Here is a 27,977-nt window from a genome sequence, read left to right as displayed (position 1 = left end):
CTAGAACCTCCATGTCCCGTCCAGGGCCAGACATGGAGTTTCCAGAGGTCTGGGCATGGGTGCCATAGGGTCCCCTGTCTCTGAGTTAGAAGGTCCTTCCTCTGAGGAATGGGTCAACGAGGAGTGCTACATTCCAGAATGAGGGCCGGTTAGGTTAATACAGGACAACAAACAAGACCTGCTCCTCATCCTCCCTGAATTTTTTGTAGGAGAACATCTGCCCGCTCTGCCACACCCATCTCGGGACTCGATCATGGAGCCAATGTTGAAGCAGCCTTATATGAAGCAACCTGAGTAGCGTTACTGTGGCTGCGAATGCCATATGCCCCAGGAGCCTCTGTAAATTTTTCAGTGGGACAGACCTCTGTTCTGCATTTGAACGAATTCAAGCAGTTCAACACCGACTGCACATGCTCCTCTCTGAAGCACACTGTCAGATTGACCAAGTCCAACTCCATACCGAGAAAGAGATCCTCTGTACGGGAGACAGTTTGGCCTTTTCCCAGTTGATACAAAGCCCCAACTGGCTGAGGTGACTGAGCACAATTGCTCTCTCAATTGGGCCATAATCAGCCACTCGCTGAGTTAGTTGAGAATGCGAACAACACACTCTCTCATGGGAGAAATGGACGCCTCCATGACCTTTGTAAAGACATGGGCGCAACAGGGACAGCCCAAAGTGGGGTGTGAGTGTGCCGTGCAGCACATACCTGCTTCTGTTGAGAGGTTGCATGGGTGTGAGGAGGCTTCTTGAGTTCATCCTGGGCACACCCAGCACCCCTGCTGGCGATGGTAGAGGAGCCTGAGGGTGACGAGGCACCTGACACCCTGGCTATTCGCCAACGTAGCTCTATTCTACTGTCTAGCAAGAATAGCTCAAGATTAGATTAGGTGAGTCTCGACCTCAATGCCGAGATAGTCATGAACTATCCACAAACGCTGCCTCAGCATGCTGCATCCCCAGACACGCAAGACAATGGTTCTGACCATCAGCTGGTGACAGAGAACGACCGCATCCAGAAACGCATGTGTGGAATGATATCTTGAAAAAGGCACTGTGTCACACTTTTAGGGGAAAAAGCTCTTTTAAAGTGCTCAACACAGGAAGATGGCCACAGCAAAAACACTCAAAACAATAGAAAACACCACAAAATCAACAGAGTTGCTGTAATAACAGCAGTTTTTAAACTTTCAATGAGTTTGTGAGATTCCTTGTTGTGGCTTTGCACAAAAACTTAGAACTTCTTCTCTCTCTTGTTCTGTTTTCTGTTCAATACAGGAAATTTTTTACACTCTCCAGCACATAAACTGCTCCGAAGTGAATAACAAATGTGCACTGCATCCGCTTCCGTATTTATAACCGTGCTGCGGGGTGAAGTGTGAGATGCAAATCTCACACATCAATGGCCATTGGCCCATTCTGTATACACTCAAAGCTGATAGGGGCTCCCATAAGTGATCCCAATTTGTCGGTGACATTCAACGTACATCAAACATGACTGATTGAATGGGAACCACATAATTTTTCTCACCTGAGACTCCTGTGCACAATTTATCTTTTTTATCCACCTGCATCCCCTTTAAAGACAATGATTTGACACAATTACAACCACTCTTAATTTATGTTTAATTCACAGTTATGATTTCGAACCAATGAGATTGAAGCTCTGCATGATTGTGTCATGAAGCACATGTAAAATCAGACCAATGGTGAGATGGGAAGTCAAACCCGGCCCTGACCCGTGGTGTTCAAGCCCTAACCAAGCCCCAGCTTGACAATGTCTGCAATTTTAAAGCCTGAAACGACCCAAGACGAGACCAGCATCAATATAAATTTAAGCTCTCTCTGATGCATGCTGTCTCTGCTACATGCAAACACACATACACATACTACTAAGAGGTAAACTTTTATTATTATTATTGGGACAGCAGTGACGTTAACTAACTGAAGAACTATGTTTCAAAGAACTCGCCAACTGGCTAATGTTAAATAATAATAAGAAATAAATAAGTCTGTGGAACTGTGTAGGCTACATGTATGGTGTTTATCATTCACTGTTTATTTGCAGGAGTTAGAAAAAGAATAACAACAGCTAGAATAGCATCCACTGTTTGTCTTGGTAAGCAAATCAAAACCCTTCAAAAACGCAGCTTTTCCTGAAGCTTTGGGAACTTTAATAACTCTCCATGCTCCAACTTCTCTAATGCTCTGGATGGTCATCTGTAACCTCTATGCTAATGCCTGTGCGTGTATATTTGTATTGCGTAGGTGATGCAATGTATTATATTTATAATATAATCTATATAACAATATTTCATACAGTAGCCTAATCCCATGTCTGCTCTATGCATATATAGGCAAAGGGAAATGAGAGAAGCTAAAGAGTCTGAGTCCGACCCCATGCCCGATCTGTAAAAAAACAATAATTGGCCTGAGCCTGTGCAAATTATCTCTTTTGGTTGCTTGGCTGTTTCCCTATGAAGGATTTTTTTTTTTTTTTTTTTTTTTTTGTATACTGTTGTCTGAGGTCAACTTATGATGTTTGTGTGTTTTTTTAATTCAAAACATCATAATGATTAAGTAATAGGTTATTTTCTACCCTGGTTTTGAGCTTCTCCCCTGAACGCTGGGTTTTGATGGGCCTGCTGCACTGGATACTTAATAAGTAAACGCCCATGGCTAAGATTGGATAAGATATGCATATTTAATGAGCTTTTGCTCCCCTGTCATTTCACATGAGGGATTGTTTCGAAAGTGGCAACCGGAATGATTCTCTTGCAGGGCTCACAAAACGTATTTATCAATCAAACACAATGATTTATCCTCTCATCCACCCGCGATCAATTGGAATATCATTTTTTTATTACTTGGCCCTCTCGATCGGAGGATATAAGCACCAAACACACATACACTTGTATGTGCATTTGAACTCGGTCTTGACTCGTACTCGAACATATTAGGACTCTGACTAATTTCCGAGCCCACTCAAGTCCCATTCAAAATATTCATGATTATTACTCTATGTTAATATTTCTTTAAATTGATGTTTGACACGTCCAATGATGTGTGATTTTCTTAAGCCCAACTGTACAAGATAGCAGGACCCAGGTCAGAAAGGATCATGTGGAGCGAACCTCTAGCTCTTAACTATGTGTGAAAATGTCTGCTACATCATCTGTTATTCAGTTTGCATAGAGCCAAAAAGAGTTCATATGTAGTAAGACTCTAAAAAAACTAAGACATTCTGCAATGTGTAAATTCTGCGGAACATCATTTACCGAAGCACAGGGAATAACTTCCAATTTTCATTGACATGTGGAGCAAAAACACAAAGATTAAGAACTAATCATTTCTGTATATGCATAAAATCTCAGCAAACAGCACATGCTTAGTAGTTTGTTCGTTGTAGAAGTCTGCAAGTGACTTTTTAGGCCCACGCTCATGCTCGCTTTTTCTGCTGTGTCCACCTGGCATCCTGTAGTGATCGCAGTTTCCAGAAAGTCACATTGCTGCTACATTATTTGTCTCAACTATTATTTTAATATATTTACTGTTTACAAAGTAGGACAAGTGTCACAGATAAATCCAAACCTTGTTTAATTAATAATAAAATTAGCATCTCCCCCAAAAATGTCTAACAGAAGGCTGTATCTTCCTCCAGCACACTTCTCAAACACAGACATACAAATCCATATTAAACACTGTGGCTCGTGGTGACACATGAAAGAATCGGTTTCTGCGAGAAACCCAACAGTATTTGTTATTTTTTATCTCATATCAGATGAATCTTATCTAGTCTTCCCCAGCGTCATTACTTCTATCGAAGAAGGTGTAAATCCTGCATCCCTATGTATATATTCCTCATTAGTGCCTATGTGGACCGGTCAAATGAGGAATCTATGTAAATATATCTATGATCATGCCTCGTGTCTCTGTCTCAACTCGGACTCGAATGAGCTGGTCCCGACTACAACACTGGTTGATGGCAACCAGATTTCTTCCAACATTTTCAGACAGTTTCACTTCTGCTGGGAGCAGCCTCAACTCTGATTGGTTCTGTTCACTAATTAACCAACACACTCTCAAAAAAAAGTACAGAGGTACAAGTGGCCGTCACTGGGGTGTAATCCTTAATGCGGTGTTTCTCAAACCTGTCCTAGGGACCCCCTACCAGTGAATATTTTGCATGTCTCCCTCATCTAAAACACCAGATTCAACTCATCATCTCATTAGAAGAGACTCCAAGACTTGAATTGGGTGTGTCTAATGAGGGAGACATACAAAATGTGCAGCAGTGAGGGGTCCCCAGGACGGGTTTGAGAACCACTGCCTTAAGGGTACCACCACAGTGATGGCCTTTATGGGTAAATTGTTGTACCTCTAATACCCTTTTTCCACCAGAATGAACTGGGTGCTAGTTCAGAGCCAGTGCTAGTGCCAGTTCATAGTTGGTTTAACTGAGGAGCCTTCTAAGAACCGTTTGCTTTTCCACATGCTTAAAGCTAAAACAGAGCCAGGTCTTACGTCACTGTATACGTATACATCTCATCTTTCTCAGCAACGCTAGCGAGGCAGCAGGAAACACAAACACAACAGGCATGTTCTAGATGCATCGACGCTGTGCAGACCGACCCATGTATGATTAAAAAAAAAAGTGCATGAGTGAATCAAAAGCATAAGGAGTCATATGCTCTCGCTGGACTTGTTGTCATACAGCATTCGGGTCTGCACAGAGACAATGCATCTCGAATAAGCCTTCCATCAACAATGGCAAACCTCGTGTTACTATTGATTCACATGGCTTTACGACATTGTAAATCATCGGCATCCAAACACAGCGAATCCAAAGCCTTCATGCAGTTCGCAGTAATTTATATAGACGGTGATTACAAATGAGCAGCAGCTATTAGCTCCATTAGCTGCTATTTAAAAAATGGCAGATCTCAAGGTTGTGTTCATCTTGTTGACCCCACCCCCAGCACCTGACGTAATCGGTTCTTACTTCTAGCCCAGCAATGTTTTGGTGCTACTTAATAACCACTTTTACTTTTTCTGGCTCAGAGCTGGTGCTTTGGGTGTGGAAACACAAAGAACCGATTTGAAACTAGGCTCTGGGTCTGAACTAGCAACAATCTTGGTGGAAACAATCAGTGGACAGCCACCTACATGGCCACCAAAGTGCTTTACATATTGCCTCGCATTCATCCATTCATTTTCAGCCATGCAAGGCGCCATCCAGCTCATCGGGAGCAGCTGAGGTTAGATGCCTTGCTCATGGACACCTTGACCAGGGCATGAAATTAACACACGACCACGCACCAAATGCGGGTGAATTTTGCAATTGGCGGGTAACACTTTCAATCTACCTTGCACATAGGCAGGTATAGCCAATGAGCATTGAGTGATTCATTAGGCAGTTTGAGAGGATGTGACGGCTGTTTCGGAACATTCATGTGATCTGAAAGATGAGACCCTTCTCTGACTGCGTTAGGATGTGTGAGTTAACCCTTTAAAACCGACCAACCAAGCTGTATTGAAGTTACCGTAACTCTTCAACCCTTTGCACTATCATAATAATTTAAATTGCTCCTGAAAGTAGACACCCTGCGCTTTCTGCCTATATACGGCTTATTACGGTAATGTTTTCCATCTGCAAATCAAAAACATGGCAAAGACAGTGTATACAAGATAGGAGGCTATTGAGTTTATCTTTGACACTTGGAAGGCGGCTGAGGGGGACTCTTCAGGCCCAGAGACTGCATATTCAGATGTTGAGGAGGCATTTGTGTCTATCCTTGATCTAGACATGGATTGGTAAGTGAAGCTTGTCTTTTCTATGCTGAAACTGTGAGAAATGTCGGTGAAATAGGCATAGATTCAATGTTTTAGTTTAAAATACCACTGTTTCATGCATCATAGTGTGTGTGTGTGTGTGTGTGTGTGTGTGTGTGTGTGTGTGTGTGTGTGTGTACACGCGCATATGCATTGCATGTGTCTGTTCATGTGTTTGCATGCATGTCATTCATGTGTTTGCCTGTGTTCATTTGTTTACATGCATGTGTATGTGTATCCATCCGTTCATGTGTTTACATGTGTGTGATGTGTACATGTGTGTGTTGGCATGTGTGTAAGTAATTATTTGTATTATTACTTCATTGTTATTTGGTTGTATTTATAACTAAGTGTTTATTTTGTTTTTGTTTTTTTAATTTTGCTTTAACTAATGTATTATTTTATAATGGATAATACATTTATAAATATATTGTGAGTTTGTAATACAAGCTTGTTTTGTTTTTTTCCCCAGTGTGGCTTATACAAAAGCAAACGGGCCCTCCACAACACCACCTCAGAGGGGCCGTGGGGTAAAGAAAAAGCCTCCTGAGTGAAAACTCTGCAACCCAGTGTCACAAAAAGACTTGTATATATGTATTATAGTTTTTTCTTCAAGTTTAAAGTGTTAGATTCGTTCGTTCAGTGGGTTTCTGATTATTTCTCAATAAAAAGCAGTAAAATGTATTCCCGTTTTTGCAGTTTTTGCCTATTTAAATTCTATTTTCAAACTTACCACATACAGTGAGAGTCAATAACTGTAATTTATTGAAAGCCAGTTGTCTTCTGAAAAAAAAATAACACTTTGCACTGATAACCTCAAGGATAGCACATTCTGTTATAATTCTTCAGTCAAAAAAACAAAATATGTGAAAATGGCCCTTTTTAGCTTCAGGTTCTAAAGGGTTAAACTGCTGGTGAGATGATTGCATACGAGCTGTGGTAGGTCTATATTTGAATGTTATATCTATGGACTCAGATATTGACACTCGCGCAGGCTCTCAGTGAGAAATTGAAAACAAGTAAGCATCTCTCACACAAAGAAACTAAGTTAACATAAGCGGTTAAAATGACAAATTGTGGAGTTTTTATATTTATAACAGTTAAGCAACATAACACAAGAGTAAAGTTTTCCTGAATATCCTGCCATCACGATTGAAAATTACACTGATTTCATATGACAGTTTTATTAACAATTAAATTACATTGTCGCTTACATTTTGGATGCAATATTGACTGTTTTTGTACGATTTCAGCAACAACGTTCCAAACAAAGATCACAGGAGAACCATAACGCATCTCACAGCAACAGTGTGTTACTGAATGATTCAGTGTTTCGGTTGAATCAAAGATTCAATAAACTATTCATAAAGACTGCTTCATTCTTGAATGAGAATTTAACAAATCGACTCAATGACTCATTCATTAAGACGGTCACCTGCGCCCCCTACTGGTAGTTTAGTTTCATGTTTAATTCTTTCCAACATTTCTTATTTGTATATTATATATATCTCATGACTTTTTAATGCAGTTGTAAATTTTCATTGTAAATTATTTAATTTGATTGGTAACAGCCCTATACCATATTATTCAAACTTAGTTTATAGATCAAATTTAAGAATATAAACTGAGAGCTGAAGCATAGCCTATATTTAATAAGATTAAGGAAAAAAATGCCCTTTATAAAATGTAAAATTATCAAAGATATGCAGATTTAAATGTCAAAGCTGATTGAACACTGTTGAAAACACACACACACACACACACACACACACACACACACACACACACACACACACACACACACACAAACACCAAAAAAGCAAACATTACAGATTTACTTGTCCGAAGGACAGCACGTGAAAAAAGGTTTAATGTTGAGCCCTGTAAGGCCCCCCTCAAAAAAGGCCGGTAAAATGTGGCAGGTAAAAAGTCACTGTGGAAGGTGTTTTTTTTAATCCTACCACAGTGTCTGGTAGTCAAAAAAGTTAATTTCAGGTCCTGACCTCAACATTTGGTCAGGCGATTGAACCACCAATCTTTCGGTTTATAGCCTACCTGAACCACTGAGCCACTGCTGCCTCGGTATTGTTAAGCCGGTATTGTTGGTGAATATTATTTATTAACATTTTTAGTCAGTGAAGAGATTAGTCAAACATGTTTCTTCATGACAGTTTTCTTCATGGCTTCTTTTGATTTGAACAGATTATGTATTTTGTTAACAAAACCCACAAACTCATAAAAAGCCAAGTGTCAAACTGCCCAACATAAGAAAACACGTATCTCCATAATGGTGACCAAACATTTTCAATAAATCATCAAAATCTAAACCTCTGTTCATTCTCAATGAGAGCTTCTGTAGACGTCTGTAGGAGACCGACTCTCTAGGGCTGAACTTGCCTACCCCTGCTCTAAGAAGAGGAAAACAATGGTATAATTGTACACTAAGGACCGGTTGTGTACCTTTATAGGTACAGTTATACGTTTTGTTACCAAAAGACAAAATTGTACCCCTACTACCATAGGAGGCCATTGATGAGGTTGTGTCTTTACACTCTCTCTGATTTATCTTACGGAAAACAGAAATATATGTGAATATACTGCAAAATATAATGTGATTTATTCTGTAATACACTTCCATATAAAATTTTACTTCCAATGTACCTTTTTTTCTCAGTGTATGAGCCGCTAATTCTCCAATACGATATGTTGTTGTTGTTTTTTTAAATTAAAATATCATATACAACTAATCTATTGTCAATCAATCTTTAGCAGTAATTCACAACCTTCTGACTAAGTCCCTCATTCACACACATAGTACTACAGACACATATCCTACCAAATCAGCATCATGATGATCATTGCAGCTCCACAAACCACTCCAATGGATATGCATATTATCAATAGGTGTCCTAGAACCAAGATAAACAAATAAAACTTCAAACAAAAAAATGCTTCACTTTATAAAGAGGAATGTAAGTATATGAGCTGCTCTACCTATAACAGTCACAGTTACAGCGTCTGATCTCTGAGATCCATGTTGATTGTGAGCCTGACAGTAGAAGCGTCCACTCTGTAGTGCACTGAAACTCTGTCCAGATCCAACAGCTGAGGCTTCATTCTCCTTAAACCAGCTGAAGTTCAGAGCAGGAGGGTTTGAATCACTGCTGCAGCTCAGAGTCACTGAATCTCCCTCCACTATTACACCAGATCCACTCATCAACACTGAGACGCTCTTTGGAGGATCTATAAAAGACAAATTAAAGCCGTAAATCATCTCATTCAAACACAATCTCCAGTTTTTACAAATTAATACTAAAACAATCTACCCACACGTGACATTGAGATGAACACCAGGCGATGTGTGAGTGTGTCCGTGTACAGCACAGCTATATCTGCCTGCATCCTCTCTTCTGACTGACTGCAGCAGGAGTTCATTGTTTCCGTCTCTTCTCTCAGTTAATGGCTGTGAGTTTCTGGACCAGATGAATTCTGCTCTGTCAGTCAGAGTGCAGCTGCTTTTACATGTCAGACGGACTGATTCTCCCTCTGTCACTCTCCCAGGAGACTCCGCCTGAAGATCTGAACACAACACACACATTATATCTAGTGCTGCTGTCATCAAGGGCGCCGTAAAGGGGTGGAAGGTTAGGACGTTTCTAAGGGCCCAGGCTGATTTAGGGCCCAGAAGAGCAGACCTCCTTTTTCTTTTCTTATTTATTTTCTATTTTTTATACATACATTAAATGTGCTAGGGCCCCTCATGCACTAAATGTGTATTTTGTCCGTTTTGACCTTAGATTTTATATTTAAAAAACTAATTTCAAAATGTCAGTCACCCCCCCCCCCCCCCCCCCCCCTACAATGGTTCATTCCACCTGCGCGGTCCGAGGTAGATCGCTAGCGTCTCTTGGTTATTGCACTTGCTATGACGAAGCGCAGACAGGGACACACGCAGGCATGTCACATCCAAAGTCGGGGCATCAAAAACGAAAAGAAAAGAAGGAAAGAGAAGACAGAGAACGCCGAAATCGACAGTATGTCACACAGTTTTTCAAAAAGAAAGGTAGCTTGCCCTATTCCTGTAACGTTATTCCAAAACTTTCAGAGTTGCTTATTTTTGTTGCTACATGACCTGCTTTTATCTAGCTAGCTTAGTAAACTAATTATGAATTATGATTTACATCCAACAATACATCTCTGCTGACTGCTGTGCTGTCTCCGGGTTAGACACAGATTCAGTGGCTGCTGCACACCCTTCCCCCACACCCCCCGTCTCAGACGAACAAGGTGAGCCTGAGCGCGAAACTTTATTATTATTTTTTTATTTATTAATGTCATAACCAGAACAATACAACGAGAGCCTGACTTCGCGAGAGCGCGAAACTTCACCAAGATTTAAGCCTTTAAACACGTCTTATCTACTGTGTTCACCACATGATGATAAACAAAAAGTAATCTACACGCTTCAAAAATTAAAAAAATCAGTTTGCTGTGTGTGTCGTATGTTCTGTGTTGTGACCTGGTTGTGACAGTGCTGCTGCTACGATCGATGCTGTCTTACTTGATGTTCTTAATATGAACAAAATGCCCCAGAAAAAATAATATAAAATTTAATAAAACATGTCTGTGTAGTAACAATTGGCTATAAAGGAGTTTACAAAATAGATATTTTAATATTTTATATTAAGAAAATTAAATAGGCCAATAAAAATAATATGTTTATTGTGTGTGTGTGTGTGTGTGTGTGTGTGTGTGTGTGTGTGTGCGCGCACGTGCGTTTGACTTACACAGATGCAGAGTCAGCATTATTGTCTGTACCTCGTCCTCCTACTAATGACCCAGTCCTCTCAGTGTCAGGTAAGGTGAACATGGTCAGAAACGAGGTAGTAAAAAACGAATTAGGTTTTGGATTGTCTAATTTTTTTTTCTTGTATTTTATAGTTATATGTTTCATATAATATTATTCAACAATGCACCTAAGAAAATATTAATATAACTTGTTGACTGGGGGACAAAAATGATTTTGCCATCCTAACCCCACAGAAACAAGAGAGAGACAGAGAGTTCCCTATATCGAGGGAACTCAACACTGCGTCGTCGAGTGACGACACTCTGGGAACGCCCCCAGCGTGACGGCTCTGAAGTATGAATGAAATCAGCCACCAATCCGATTGGTGCAACGTCGTGACGTAACCGGCGACGGCGTACACGGAAGCTATAAGAAGGCGCCGCCCCAAACAACAGACAGTCTTTGCTCTTCAGCGAGGCGCTCTGTGTGAATATTGTTTTTCTATTTACTGTTGTCTGTCTGAATATCAGTCCCTTTTTCGAATAAGCATGGCAAGCGAGCAATTTAGAAGGTGTGTTCATCCGTGCCCGCGCTTTATCACGGGCTCGGACACACACCAGCTGTGTGTGCAGTGTCTCGGAGCGCAGCACGCTCAGGCGGCGCTTGAGGGTGCCGCCTGCAGCGAGTGTGAGAGGCTGCTGCTCCGGGTGCTGCGCTCACGGCTGGCCGTCTTCACCGAAGGCGGTCAGGCTCGCGAGCCCCGTGGGTCTGGTCCCGCATCTGTTGAGGCAGCGCGGCGGCGTAGATCCTGGGGCTCACAACTGGATCTCGCGACGGGAGGCGGGCATGCTGAGGCATCTTCCCAATCCTCGTCCGATGATTCAGACGCTCTTCCGCCTCGTGAGGAAGCCCGCGCTGCGGCTTCTTCCCACGAGGTTGATAACCCAGTGCTGATGCTGTCTGATTCCGAGGGATCAGATCAGTTCAGCCTGGAGGCGGGCGGAGTGCAAGTGAATTCACCTCTTCACTCTCCCGCTCAAGAAGAGCTGGTGGACGTGCTGACACGTGCTGTGGCCAAACTCAGTATCGACTGGCCACAGGAAGAGGTGGAAGTCCAGCCTGTGAGCAGGTTGGATGGACGCTTCTTCAAAAAGCGTGCTCAGCCGCCACGCAGGGGCTTGCCGTTTTTCCCGGATTTGCATAACGAGTTGTGCAAATCATGGGGAAAACCATACTCGTCGCGCCTATCGACACCCCCAGTTCTCGACTTCGGGTGTGTCGTGGGCGCGGCTGAGGCTGGTTATGGGACGCTGCCTCGCGTCGAGGAGGCGTTAGCGAGCTATCTGTCTCCCGAGGCAGCAGCGTCCCTGAAAGCCCCTGTCCTGCCCACCAAGCCATGCAGGGACACGTCGTCCCTGGTGGGCAGGGCGTATCGAGCGGCCGGTAGAGCTGGTAGTTGCCTGCACACCATGGCGGTACTGCAGGCATACCAAGCTGAGCTCCTCAAAGAGCTAGATGAGGGAGAGGGTCCGTCTCCGGACGATATTACAGAGCTGCGGAAAGCTACCGACTTGTCTCTCCGCGTCACCAAAGAGACGGCCCGTGCTATCGGCCGCTCTATGGCTGGCATGGTGTGCGTGGAGAGGCACCTGTGGTTAAACCTGTCGGGGATGAAGGAGAAGGAGAAATCCTTCCTTCTGGATTCCCCGATAGCTCCTGTGGGTCTCTTCGGCGACGCAGTCAATAGCGTTGTCGAGAGATTCCAGGAGGTGAGGAAACAGTCGGCGGCTTTCCGGCAGTATCTCCCTCGCCGCCAGGGGCCTCCTGTAGCCAGCAGGGAGGTCTCTGGTGGCCAGTCCCGGCCCTCCACCAGCGCCCACAGACAGGCGCAAAAGGAGAGCGTCGCTTCCCGCGCCCCTCCCGAGGGAGCCTGGCAAAGGAGGCGACGTTCTCGCCAGAAGTCTTCTAAGCCGAAGGGCGACTTGAGGGAAGTCCTTCAGGCGAAGAAGGCTTCTGGCAAGCGGTCCTAGCTGCGGCAGGATCGCTCAGAGCTGGCCCTCCCGGGGGCGGACGACCGAGGTCGTTCCGAGCCCGCAGCTCTGGGGAAATCGATGTTGTGTTCCCGCCGTTAACAACGCTTCGGGCCTCATCGGTTTCCCGCGTACGTGCGCCGTCCCAGCCGCCTCGAAATCGACCTGCGGCGGGGCAGCGAATGCGTGCGCACACCGAAAATCCTCCCCGACTAAGCTCTGCCGGGTGGCCGCTTCAGGAGGTCAGGCAGGGGGTTCGGTGGGTACCAGAGACCAGCCTCGAGAGGCTGGTTCCCCTAGTAGAATATATCGGCGCATGGATGTGCCTCCCGAATATTTCTGCTTGGGTCCTGAGTACAGTGGGAAGGGGGTACAGATTGCAGTTCAGAGTTCCACCACCGAAGTTCAGCGGGGTGGTCTGGACTGTGGTCCCCCCGGCCCAGAGGCAGGTTATGGAACAAGAAGTGCAGTCTCTGCTGGTCAAGGGGGCGATAGAGAAAATCCCTCCGCCAGACAGGGAGTCGGGCTTTTACAGCCGTTATTTCATTGTTCCCAAAAAGGGTGGAGGCTTACGTCCAATATTAGATCTGAGGTACTTGAATCGGTCTCTGAGGAGATTCAGGTTCAAGATGCTCACAATTCAAATGATCGTGAATCTGATCCAGTTCGAGGACTGGTTCGTCACGATAGATCTAAAGGACGCATATTTTCATGTCTCCATCCTTCCTGCCCACAGGAAGTTCCTGAGGTTCGCTTTCGGGGGCGAAGCGTACCAATATCGGGTGCTTCCTTTCGGTCTAGCTCTTTCCCCTCGCACCTTCACGAAGTGCATGGATGCAGCTCTGGCCCCTATGAGGCTGCAGGGCATCCGTGTGCTGAATTACATCGACGACTGGCTCATTATGGCAAAGTCGCGCGAGATGGCGATTCGGCATCGAGATGTCGTTTTAGCCCATCTCAGGTGCTTGGGGCTGAGACTGAACACGGCCAAGAGCGTGTTGATACCCGCCCAGAGGACCACGTTCCTCGGGGTGGTATGGGACTCAACCTCGATGCGGGCGAGCATGTCTCCCGCACGGGTGGGTTCTATACTGGCGGAGGTCTCAGGGGTGAAGCTAGGCCACAGCCGCACTGTGAAGCAGTTTCAGAGACTGCTGGGACTCATGGCAGCAGCATCCAACGTAATTCCGTTGGGTCTGCTATACATGAGGCCCCTCCAGTGGTGGCTAGGAACCAAGGGGTTTTCCTCGAGGGGAAAACCTTTCCGTATGATCAGGGTAACGCGCAGATGCCTTCGTTCCCTCGTTATATGGAAGGATCCGAGGTTCCTGTCCCAAGGGCCTGTGTTAGGAGCGTTATGTTGCAGGAAGATCCTTTCAACAGACGCCTCCCTCACGGGCTGGGGCGTGGTCATGGAAGGCCGGTTCATGAGGGGTTCGTGGGGACCCCAACATTCCTCCTGGCACATAAATTGCTTGGAAATGTTGGCGGTTTACAAAGCTTTGAGGAGCTTTCTCCCAGACCTTCACGGCCACCATGTCCTGATACGATCCGACAATACGTCGGTGGTATCGTATCTCAATCACCAGGGGGGTCTGAGGTCACGCCCACTATGCAGGTTGGCGCTTCAGATCCTCCTGTGGTCCCAGGGGAAACTGTCGTCTCTCAGAGCGATGTATGTCCCAGGGGACCAGAACCAGGGAGCAGATGTCCTGTCGAGGCAGGGGCTGAGGCCCGGGGAGTGGCGGCTCCACCCAGAGGTGGTGGAGGCCATGTGCAAGAGGTTCGGCCCAGTGGAAGTGGATCTGTTTGCTTCCGTAGAAACGACCCACTGCCCACTGTGGTTCAGCCTCAGGCCTCCGGCCCCGTTGGGGCTGGATGCCATGACACAGACGTGGCCGAGGCAGCGTCTGTACGCATTTCCCCCGATCGTTCTGCTCCCGGGAGTTCTAGAGCGAGTCCGCCGGGAGGGCGTCAGCCTCCTATTAGTGGCACCCCGGTGGCCGTCCCGAGCTTGGTTCTCCGACATTGTGGCACTTCTAGACGGAACCCCGTGGCAGGTCCCTCTGAGGAGGGACTTGCTGTCTCAGGCAGGGGGTGTGATTTTCCACCCCAGGCCAGAGTTGTGGAACCTCTGGGTCTGGCCTCTGAGGGGGCACAGTACCTAGAGGAGGGTCTGCCACAAGAGGTCGTTGAGACCATTCTCAGCTCTAGGGCTCCCTCTACGAGGAAACTGTATAGCCTAAAGTGGAATGTCTTCACTAGCTGGTGTAGAGAAAGGGGGGTGGACCCAGTTGACTGCGCAGTCGCTTCAGTACTGGAGTTCCTCCAAGACCGTTTCTCCGCTGGTTTGACCCCATCCACTCTGAAGGTGTATGTGGCAGCCATAGGGGCTTTCCACTCGCCTTTGGAAGGGGGCCCTTTGGGTAGACACCACTTGGTTGTGCGTTTTCTCCGTGGGGCTAGGAGATTGAGGCCTGCGGCTCATCCCAGAGTCCCGGCTTGGGACCTGGCAGTGGTTCTGGAAGGGTTGGCTGAGGCCCCCTTCGAACCGTTGGAGTCGGCTGAGGCGAGAAATCTGACCCTGAAGGTAGCATTTCTCCTCGCCATCACTTCTCTGAGGAGAGTGGGGGACCTCCAGGCATTGGCGGTCACGCCTACTTGCTTGGAGTTTGCCCCAGGCGGGGTGAAAGCTATCTTGCATCCCAGACCGGGTTACGTGCCCAAGGTCCCATCTTCAGGGATGGGGTCAGTATTTCTTCAGGCTTTTCATCCTCCGCCTCACGCGACGGCAGAGGAAGCTAGGCTGCACCTGCTCTGCCCGGTTAGGGCATTGAGGATCTATCTAGACAGGTCGGCTCAATGGAGGAAATCGGACCAGCTTCTGGTGTGCTTTGGCCCCCCTAAGAAAGGGTTGCCTGCGGCGAGACAGACTATTAGTAACTGGATCGTGCAGGCGATAGCCACGGCTTATCGGGTGCGCAATATGGCTTCACCCATGGCCGTGAGGGCTCACTCTACGAGGGGCTTGGCCTCCTCGGTGGCCCTCCTTTCGGGAGCCTCACTTATTGAGATTTGTGAGGCGGCGGGTTGGGCTAATCCACACACCTTTATAAGATTTTATAAGCTGGACCTCCCGGCTACGCCGGGTGCTAGAGTGCTTGCGTCCTGAGTGTGCCTGGGCTCCAGCTTCACACCAGGATGGGCGTGTCTCGGTGTGGCATAGTGGGTATTGACGTTCCCAGAGTGTCGTCACTCGACGACGCAGTGTTGAGTTCCCTCGATATAGGGAACGTCTCGGGTTACTATTGTAACCCTTGTTCCCTGAGAGGGAACGAGACACTGCGTCTCGTCGCCACACCTACACGTAGAGCGCTCGCTTCATCGCAAAGGCTGTCTGTTGTTTGGGGCGGCGCCTTCTTATAGCTTCCGTGTACGCCGTCGCCGGTTACGTCACGACGTTGCACCAATCGGATTGGTGGCTGATTTCATTCATACTTCAGAGCCGTCACGCTGGGGGCGTTCCCAGAGTGTCGTCACTCGACGACGCAGTGTCTCGTTCCCTCTCAGGGAACAAGGGTTACAATAGTAACCCGAGACGTTTTGCCAGGAAAGAGTGTGGAAGTTGAGGAAGTGGTGAGAATAGTGGAATATGAGAGCACAGAGGGAGCCCTAAGTGTAAAGGAAGATGAGAGAACAGGGGAAGCCATGAGAGCAGACTCAGAGGAAGATGAGAGAAAAGGGGAAGCCATGAGAGCAGACTCAGAGGAAGATGAGAGAACAGGGGATGCCATGAGAGCAGACTCAGAGGAAGATGAGAGAACAGGGGATGCCATGAGAGCAGACTCAGAGGAAGATGAGAGAACAGGGGATGCCATGAGAGCAGACTCAGAGGAAGATGAAGAAGAGACTGTTGTGTCAGATGATCCTGGTTTGTGGCCAGCAAAAATTAGCAATGCAGACAGAGAAAAAATAGTGAAAAAAATAGCTTCTTCTAAAGTTAAAGAACAAGAAATGCCACATGATTCAAAAGGTAAAGCCTTCCCCGAATACCTCAAGTACACAAAGTCAGGAAATTGCAGGGAAAAGATTAAGAGAGACTGGGTCATTTACAGCCAAAGCACAAATGCACTATTTTGTATTCCTTGTGTATTATTTGGTCATGAGCTAAAGAAACCTTGTATGAGCGCACTAAGCAGTCAACATGGTTATAAAATCAAAGACATAACATGGCGTCGAATGTATGATAAATTCCCTAACCACGAAAGCAGCAAACCACACAGGGAATGCTACTTAAAATGGAAAACCTTACAACAGTCTGTAATGACAGCTGTCCCTGGGGGAATAGACAGCAAGCTGAAGAAGCTCATACAAACAGAAATAGACAAAAATAGAGCTATTCTGAAGAGGATTCTAGATGTAACCTTGTTCTTGGCCTCTCGAAATTTACCCTTTAGGGGTAAAACAAAAGACTTGGGGGACATTCATAATGGCAACTTCTTGGGCACCCTTGAGCTCCTGTCCCATTATGACCCACTACTTAACGAACATCTACAAAAAGTAAGAGACAAAAAAACAGGAACAAGATTGACACACTATTTAAGCTCAGATATTCAGAACGAATTTATTGAGTTATGTGGAAAACGAGTGTTAAGTAGTATTCTTAAGGAAAGGGAGGAATCAGTCTACTATTCAGTCATTTGCGATGCTACTCCTGATATTTCACATACAGAGCAAAATGTGTTACTCTTACGATATGTAGGTTTTGATCAAGAAAACAACAAGTGGGAGGTTGTTGAAAGGTTTTTGGAGTTTAAAGATTTTCACAAAAAAACAGGAAGTGAAATTGCAGACATGATTGTAAATGTGCTTAACAGTCATGGCATAGATCTGAATGACTGCAGGGGCCAAGGCTATGATAATGGGGCAAATATGTCTGGAAAAATCAAGGGGGTTCAAGCCCAATTATTACAAAAAAATAAGCTGGCTACTTTTTCCCCTTGTGCATCTCATACTCTGAACCTTGTTGGTGTGCATGCAGCTCAATCAAGTCCAGAGGTTACCAACTTTTTTGGCTCAATCGCCTTTATGCACTTGTTAGTGCCAGCCCAGAGCGATGGGCCATCTATAAGGCAAAAACGGGTTGCACTTTACATCGTCTGTCAGACACTCGGTGGAGTGCAAGGGTTAAGGCTGTTCAACCTATAGCCAAGCACCTGCCCAGTGTCCTAGAAGCTCTTGATGCCATTCTCTCAACCTGCAGTCTAACACCAGAGGCTCGGTCTGAAGCCAGCGGCCTAAAAAAGTATTTTGAAACTTTTGATACTGTTTTTCTGTTGACTGTTTGGGTCAAAGTTCTGCAAGCCATTGACAAAAGGAATATTATTCTCCAGTCAGGGAAATTAACTCTTGAGACAGAGGCAGAAAATATCAGAGCTTTGCAGGAGGAGATGCAACATCTGAGGGATGAATGGGAGAGTTTCTTTTCTGAAGCATCACTCGTTGCCCAACAGATGAGCATTAACCCTCTGTTCAGGTCAGGATTCAGCCGCCAGAGGAAAAGAAAACGGTTTCACGATGAGACCGAGGTAGAGGGAGCAAGGGAGCACAGTGCAGACACCATATTCAGAAACACTGTGTTTCTTCCCATGATGGACCACATAATCAATGACTTAAGTACCAGGTTTGCCACAACAGCTGAGATCTTGGATCAGTTTTCTGTAGTGGTAAAAATGGGTCAGTTACATGATGATCAAATCCATTCTGTATGCCAGCCATTGATTTCAAAATACAACACTGATCTGACTTGTGAATTTGAAGATGAAGTCAGACACCTCAACTCTGTATATAGAGCCACTTTCCCAGGGTGTCTGTCACCAATTGATCTGCTCAACGGCATTTACAAGATGCAGCTGCAGAGTATTTTTGGGCAGGTCTGCATAGTTTTGCGAATATTTTGCACACTGCCTGTGACCGTTGCTGGTGGCGAGAGAGCATTCAGTAAGCTAAAACTGATAAAGAATTATCTGAGGTCTGCTATGTTGCAGGATAGACTTTGTCACCTTGCCATACTATCCATTGAAAGCAAACTGGCAAGAAAGCTGAACTTTGATGATTTGATACATGATTTTGCCAGCAGAAAGGCACGCCGCTGGGCCATTATAAAGTGATGTTGAACATAACTTTGTTAGACCTGGATAACAAACAGTACTTCAGGTACTACAGGTTCAGTACTTGTTTAGTCCTGGACTGGTTTAAGCCTGGCATTACTCCTGGTGTGTCTTGATTTTGAGCCCTTTTGGCCTTGCTAGTTTTATTCCTGGACTGATTTAATTATGGGTTAGTTCTAGCTGATGTTTCCTGATTGAGCAGTTTGACCCAGCTAAAGCTTGTTCATGTAAAGTATATGTCAATATGTGTACAATATGTTCTGTTGTGCTTGCAATTGCAATTGATAAAATAAATGTTCTCCCTTTTATGTAAACAAGTACATCTTTCTATATTTTTTTCTTGTTTTTGTAGGCTTTGTACTCCTCTTTAGACATTTTAACTATGCAATGTGCTAAGTATCTTTTTTAAAGTATATAGGGCATGTTTATTGGGTTAAATTTTATCTGTAAAAATTGTAGGGGGCCCAGAAATTTTGTCTTCCATAGGGCCCAGAATTTCTGGCGGCACCCCTGGCTGTCATACACTGATTATTATTCAACATAATGCACAGAAGAAGAGATAAACCTCATCAAACTCACCTGTTACAGTAAGAGTCACTCCTGGTTTACCAAGCCATTTTCCATCATCTTTATCAGTGATGAATCTGAAATAGTACTTGTGTGAATCCTTCAGTGTCACATGACTCAGTCTGACGGTGCAGTTCTGCTGGTTATCTCCCAGATACTGAAGCCTCTGACTGTATTCAGGGTCCTTAGACAGATCTGGATACTCTCCATTATCTTTTACCGTTGTGTTTGTCCAGAACACATTCATGATCTGATCTCCAGTAGGGTATGTGCAGTTCATTATCACTGTTGAGTCCTTTAGTGCACAGATGTGTGAAGGGCTGTAACTCACAGCTTTTTTCTGACTATAAACCCCTAAAAAGTTCACACTTGACAAATTAGCAGCAGCATGTACTTAAATGCATTACGCAAAACTTCCTGAGCATTTCTGACTCGCATTGACTCACCGTGAATCATGAGCAGAACAATCAGAGGAAGAGGAGGAGCCATTCTGACTGACGTCACTATCAACACCTACAACAAATGTACAGTGGATTATTTTTCAGTTTTAATGTTGCATGAAACATAATAAATATTACTTTCTTTATTTAAAAAATTACAACAACAGTCATGTTTGCACTGCTTGAGTTTGTAAATGTCCGACATCATTCCTCATCCCCTTATGATTGACAGCACATTATAGACAGTAAAACGCTGCCAGAATGATAACCTTTATTTTCATGCAGAAAAATTATTATAAAGCACCTTTGTTGACTTTTTTTTATCAATGCACTGTTAATGTTTACAGTAAATGCTGTGAGGCTAGTTGTTACTCTCTGATGAATATGTATCATGGCAGGTTTTTTTTTTTCAAAAGCCACATCCTGTATAGAGCCTCACCTTAATATAAAAGTTTTTGATATAATTGGATTTTTATAGAGGTGTTCGTCACCAACATACAAAACTCTGCAAGAGAAAACATATTTGTGCTGTAGGACTTTAGTTTTTCAACCATGTAGTTACTTAGACAAAGCCCTATGACAACTAGCCTCAACCAATCTCCCATAAATCCCCAAACTTAAGATATTTGACAGAACATTTATAAAATCATGTTCTTACCCGTTTCACCAACACCCGTGTCCAATGACAGCACTACAAATGATCAGGCTGGAACCAGTTTGGGAGTTTTCACACTAATTGACATGTGATTAACACATTTTTTAAGATGAATTTATGACACCTCAAGTATTGCAGATCGAGCAGAAAAAGAGTCTTAGCTGATAATATTTGACTAATGACAAGAAAGTTAATCTGAGAGACACTTTATGTCCATAAAGATGCTCATTGAATAATGTTTTCAAACTTGTGAATATCTATATTCAATCAGTTTCATTCTGAGAGCATTGGCAAGGAACCTGTTCTTAAGAAACTGTTCTTATTCTTGAATAACTGCTTTAATTTGTACATGTAGGCCTGGTATTCTCACCTGTTGGGAGTGACAATAGGGCTCATTTACATCTCATTTAGATAAGCCATACCCCCTGTACAGCTGCATGGTTGCATAGTAACGACAGATGCAACGGGAAAAATCGGACCACATACTATTGATAATAAAGGATAGCAGATGCTAACATTACCATCTAAAAGCTAAAAGCAAGTTTTTTGGCAAGTGATATGATGCTAACGATTACAATTAAAATAAATTACAATAGTTAGGTATAGGAAGATCAACATGAGATAACGTGTGTGTGTTCTTAGAATGAACCCAAAACAACAAACTTTGATGTTTATGGAAACACACCCCATAAGAAACAGAAAGATATTCTTGCAGATCTTGTTGCCTCCAATGAAATAAGTCTTTCGGGGACACTTTCTGTTTGTGGGGGTATTCATGTAACCATCTCTGAAGTTTTTGGAGAGTGGGGTAATGTGAGACACCCCCTGTATCTGGACAACAGAACACATTTGTGGTCATATGGCCATTATGTTTTAAAACCCCTCCAATTTCCCCTTGGTCATGAAGGAGAGGACCTCATGGTGTTGTGGTCGGTGTGTTTTTTGCACAAATATCAAGCATTCTGCGTTAGTTCAGGCAGGCCACATAGTCAATCTAACTGTTTCTTTTTAACATTGTTTTTAAATCTATCAGGTTTTCACCATTCCTGTCAGATTCAAATCCAGCATCGACTGGAGATTAGTTTACAAACAATCCCGCAGTGAACTGAAGTGAGCATGTCTTCCCCATGTGAGCTGGAACTTTATTAAAATAAAGTTCAACCACTCATTCCTAATATTAGGATCAGCAGGAAGCTTATGCAGCGACTGTGTTCTTCCTCAACCAGGTATAGCGCTATATCTTAATCTTCCTCGAGGTATTGTTGTTGACCAGCTGCTAGCACAAGACCCAGACTGATCTCATTAAATGCTGTATGTATGACACACCAATTTGTATGCCATTTACCCCCCCCCCCCACACACACACACACACTGCCCCTACCCCTACCCCTACCCATCACACACACACAGCCCCTAAACCTACCCATCACACACAAACACAGCCCCTAAACCTACCCATCACACACACACACACACACACACACACACACACACACACACACACACACACACACACACACACACACACACACACACAGCCCCTAAACCTGCCCATCACACACACACAGCCCCTAAACCTACCCATCACACACACACAGCCCCTAAACCTGCCCATCACACACACACACAGCCCCTAAACCTGCCCATCACACACACACAGCCCCTAAACCTACCCATCACACACACACACAGCCCCTAAACCTACCCATCACACACACACAGCCCCTAAACCTACCCATCACACACACACTGCCCCTAAACCTGCCCATCACACACACACAGCCCCTAAACCTGCCCATCACACACACACAGCCCCTAAACCTACCCATCACACACACACACAGCCCCTAAACCTGCCCATCACACACACACTGCCCCTAAACCTACCCATCACACACACACACAGCCCCTAAACCTACCCATCACACACACACTGCCCCTAAACCTACCCATCATACACACACAGCCCCTAAACCTGCCCATCACACACACACAGCCCCTAAACCTACCCATCACACACACACACAGCCCCTAAACCTACCCATCACACACACACTGCCCCTAAACCTGCCCATCACACACACACAGCCCCTAAACCTGCCCATCACACACACACAGCCCCTAAACCTACCCATCACACACACACACACACACAGCCCCTAAACCTGCCCATCACACACACACACAGCCCCTAAACCTGCCCATCACACACACACAGAGCCCCTAAACCTACCCATCACACACACACACAGCCCCTAAACCTACCCATCACACACACACACAGCCCCTAAACCTGCCCATCACACACACACAGAGCCCCTAAACCTACCCATCACACACACACTGCCTCTAAACCTACCCATCATACACACACTGCCCCTAAACCTACCCATCACACACACACTGCCCCTAAACCTACCCATCACACACACACACAGCCCCTAAACCTACCCATCACACACACACAGCCCCTAAACCTACCCATCACAAGAAACATTCTGCATTTTTACATTTTCAAAAAAACAATTTAGTATGTTTATGAATCCATTTACCTTGTGGACACATACACACACACACACACACACACACACACACACACACACACACACACACACACACACACACACACACATTCAGACACATTTTGAACGAATAAATCAAACGCTTCCCTAAACCCACCCATTTGTGTATTATAAAAAACAGGATAACAGGCGGATTCGACTGCAGGCACAATTTATTCACAAAGTACAAATACTCTTATACAATTTATTCAGAAAGTGTTCTGAGGCCAAACGATTGGTCTGTGTGAAGAAAATCCCCAAAAGCAATCAGAACATCGAGTCCATCCGCCAAAGATTAATAATACATTTCAAATATTGCCGCCGGAAGAAACGTCACGTCAGCTTTGACAGCATTGGCTGTCGTGTGTCTCGTGACCAATCACGTCATTGCGTCAGCTTTGATTGTAAAATGCCATTGGCTCTCGTGTGTCTCGTGACCGATCGTGTCATTCTCATCATTGTCGTCTCGTGTATAATTTGAATCAGAAATATAACGAGTGTGTGTGTGTTCTGTTCACAAAGGGGCGTGATCATCATTTCAACGACTAAAACATTAAGATCTACTCTGTTCTTCACATGAAGATATCGTCTGACTTCAGAAGACCTGGAATGCAACATGAGTTAATACTTTTATACTGTTTTTTGGTCCGTTTTTGCAATAAATACATGTGACTGTACATTTATTGGCCTGTTACGTGTTTTATATTGTTGAGAGTGCGTAGGTTTAGGGTAGGAGTGGAGTTAGTTGCTCTAAAATATTAAATTAGGCTATAAATATTAATTCTGTCAGATCAGGTTGGCGGAATCACACGGCGTAGACATACACGCGGATATCTCAAAATGCGCATAGATAACGCGCCACTTGCCTTTAGAAAGTGGCGTGTATGTTTACGGAAAGTCGTGATGTCATGTTGCGAGCCCTCCATGAGTCGGTGGGTGGGGCTACTGAACTACATGTGCTCATTATTCAGTAGAGGCGGTATTTCGTCGCGCAAAATTATTATAAAGCACCTTTGTTGACTTTTTTTTATCAATGCACTGTTAATGTTTACAGTAAATACTGTGAGGCTAGTTGTTACTCTCTGATGAATATGTATCATGGCAGGTTTATTTTTTTCAAAAGCCACTTCTTGTATAGAGCCTCACCTTAATATAAAAGTTTTTGATATAATTGGATTTTTATAGAGGTGTTCGTCACCAACATACAAAACACTGCAAGAGAAAACATATTTGTGCTGTAGGACTTTAGATTTTCAACCATATAGTTACTTAGACAAAGCCCTATGACAACTAGCCTCAACCAATCTCCCATAAATCCCCAAACTTAAGATATTTGACAGAACATTTATAAAATCATGCTCTTACCCGTTTCACCAACACCCGTGTCCAGTGACAGCACTACAAATGATCAGGCTGGAACCAGTTTGGGAGTTTTCACACTCAGTGTCACGTGATTAACACATTTTTTAAAATGAATTTATGACACCTCAACTATTGCAGATCGAGCAGAAAAAGAGTCTTAGCTGATAATATTCGACTAATGACAAGAAAGTTAATCTGAGAGACACTTTATGTCCATAAAGATGCTCATTGAATAATGTTTTCAAACTTGTGAATATCTATATTCAATCAGTTTCATACTGACAGCGTTGGCAAGGAACCTGTTCTTAAGAAACTGTTCTTATTCTTGAATAACTGCTTTAATTTGTACATGTAGGCCTGGTATTCTCACCTGTTGGGAGTGACAATAGGGCTCATTTACATCTCATTTAGATAAGCCATACCCCCTGTACAGCTGCATGGTTGCATAGTAACGACAGATGCAACGGGAAAAATCGGACCACATACTATTGATAATAAAGGATAGCAGATGCTAACATTACCATCTAAAAGCTAAAAGCAAGTTTTTTGGAGAGTGATACGATGCTAACGATTACAATTAAAACGACAGTTAATTACAATAGGTAGGTATAGGAAGATCAACATGAGACCAATTGCGTCATTACGTCAGCTTTGATTGTAAAATGCCATTGGCTCTCGTGTGTCTCATGACCGATCGCGTCATTCTCATCATTGTCGTCTCGTGTATCATTTGAATCAGAAATATCACGAGTGTGTGTGTGTGTTCTGTTCACAAAGGGGCGCGATCATCATTTCAACGACTAAAACATTAAGATCAACTCTGTTCTTCACATGAAGATATTGTCTGACTTCAGAAGACCTGGAATGCAACATGAGTTAATACTTTTATACTGTTTTTTGGTCCGTTTTTGCAATAAATACATGAGACTGTACATTTATTGGCCTGTTACGTGTTTTATATTGTTGAGAGTTGGTAGGTTTAGGGTAGGAGTGGAGTTAGTTGCTCCAAAATATAAAATTAGGCTATAAATATTAATTCTGTCAGATCAGGTTGGCGGAATCACACTGCGAAGACATACACACAGAATCACAGGGCATACACATACACGCGGATAGCTCAAAATGCATATAGATAACACGCTACTTGCCTTTAGAAAGTTTTTAGCTCTGAAACTTAGAGGATATTCTTATATTACCATGACCTTTTATATATCAAAAGCTCAAGGAAAAGTTGTTTCCTCAATTCATCACCCCTTTAAAGGTAGGGTAGGTAGGAATGATCTAAAACACTTTTGTCCAAATCACTAGCACATGAAGCTGCCTAATATAGCTAACATAACATTACTTAGCATAAAGTTACAATATTATACACTTAGCCATTAGTAGAGATAATAAATACTCAATATGCTTAGCTCAGATTGATCGCTGTTGTGTTGAATTGCACAAAACTTAACTTTAGATTATACAATGCATGTGTAAAAGCTAGTACACCGCATCCAGGAACTTTTTTTCAGAACTAAGTTAGCTTTAGCTACTAATCAACAATGCTTTCATCATGGAAACTCTTACATGCAAAACACAGTATATGTTATGAATCTTACACGAAATTCATCTTCATCACAGTATAACTGATGTTATTGGGGGAAAAAAATAAAAATGTATCAATGCTGCCCGTTTTTAGCTTTGCCTTATTAAACAAAAAAATATATTTTAAACTTGACCAGTATCGATATTCTAGCTTGATAGTGAGTACTAAAAGACATCTTATTTGTTTATATTCATACTGATAAAGTTAGATGTGTTATTACATGTGATTCTGACATGATGTGACTACATGCACACCGCTCGTCTCAGGTAAATAACGCGTCTGAACTGGCAGACACAGGGTTTACAACGGGAGAAGCTCGCTGCAAGCAGACAGGTGAATACAGATATGTAATCCTCTTCTTCAGCAATGACAGAGAGAACTTACGTCCGGAGGGCTTCACTGCAAAGCAGTCAGGTGAGTGTTCAGGTATGAATTCCTCTTAAAGGACTGGCAGACACAGAGTTTACAATGGGAGAAGTTCGCTGCAAAGCAGACAGGTGAATACAGATGCGTAATCCTCTTCTTCAGCAATGACGGACAGAGAACTTACGGCTGGAGGAATTTACTGCAAAGCAGTCGGTTAAGCATTCACGTACGTGTCCCTCTTCACAATGGGCTGTCAGATAGCATGCTCAAATTTCTGTGTAGTACAGTAGTGTTAGCCTCTTCTTACGACTTAGAACGTGACAGAAAACTCAGGTAAGTAGTGGACACCCGGCGGGTTTAAGTTATCACTTCACACATCAAAATAGTGCATCACATCATCACTGCAATTTAACACTCAGTGGGAAATACATAAATAAATAGCCGTCGCCCATTTTCTGACCTGGCATTCACATCAGGGAGTCCCATAGACAAGAGAGAGAGGATGGAGATCAATTGGACTACTCACAGTCTCTCACAAACAATCTTCCTGTCCAGCGATTTCCTCCTTCCGGTTGAGTCCATAGATATCCATAATAAAGGCTAGATGTCTCGTGCGCGCTGTTGGCCAATGGTGGTCGCCGTCCGCAACTGGCGGCCATCTTTTCACAGGCAGCTCGCTCACTCGTAACTGTGTTTTAATGGTGCATGTACTTTTAAATAACCATAACTTGCTCAGTTTTCAACCGATTTTCAAACTGTTTCGTTTGTTATAACTGCCAGAGATGTAGTAATGCCACTGCATACTTATGAATAATTATAACCATGGACTTCAATGTGAAAGTAACATTGAACAGAACAGACAGGTGCAATGAATATACACAAACAAGGTATTTATGTTAAATCAATATATAGACTACTAAAACTGTGCAAAAAGATTATATATATATATACATATACACACATACATATACACACACTTTATAATAAGAATATCACTATTATAATAAGATTATTTGTATAAAAAAAAAACATGCAAACTAAGTTTATTTTAACTTCAAAAACGCAATTTACTAGGATTTTCCCCCTACATTTCACTGTGCCTACTTCAGAGATCCCCCCCCCCCCCCCCCCCCCCGAATTTTGCCTACCATCAAATGCCTTACCTCTTTAGAAAGCTGAGACCCTGTAGTTTCTTAAGAAATGAGCAGAATAATTGTGGGAAGTACTGGCACAGATTTATAGCAGCTAGAATGTTTTTTTTTTTTTTTAAACAAGCTGCACGATTAAGTCGTTTATCGAAATGAAAAGCTGCAATTTCAACGTGTTAAAGCATCCAGATTTGTAGCCATGTTAATAATGTTTGTAAGAAACCAAACCATTTGTAAATCCGACAAGATTTCAGCGAGATAAGAGTATTTATGTTCATACAGATCACTCATCTTACATCACGTTCCACAGAGCCCGACAGAAAGCCTGCCTGTGACAAGATGGCCACCGGTGATGACAATGGTTACTCCGCCATAAGACATCTAGCCTTTATTATGGACATCTATGGTTGAGTCGGCCAAGCTCACAATGCTGTGCCCGATCTGCCAGTTCCACTTCCTCTTCTCCAT

At 43.8% G+C, this 27,977-nt stretch overlaps 1 protein-coding gene across 1 annotated transcript; it reads right to left on the bottom strand.

Moving 5' to 3' along the window:
• LOC137073733 (B-cell receptor CD22-like) lies at nt 1–27,977 on the bottom strand. Its single transcript, XM_067442439.1, has 8 exons — nt 27,936–27,977; nt 19,836–19,902; nt 19,402–19,743; nt 9,164–9,412; nt 8,828–9,076; nt 711–802; nt 461–580; nt 1–126 (listed from the first exon to the last, which is right to left on the bottom strand). The coding sequence occupies exons 1-8, from the start codon at nt 27,975–27,977 to the stop codon at nt 1–3; spliced, it is 1,287 nt and encodes a 428-aa protein (XP_067298540.1).

The sequence above is a fragment of the Pseudorasbora parva genome, chromosome 4 (assembly GCF_024679245.1).
Source record: "Pseudorasbora parva isolate DD20220531a chromosome 4, ASM2467924v1, whole genome shotgun sequence".
Lineage (NCBI taxonomy): Eukaryota > Metazoa > Chordata > Actinopteri > Cypriniformes > Gobionidae > Pseudorasbora > Pseudorasbora parva.
This window is presented reverse-complemented; position numbering and strand designations above follow the sequence as displayed.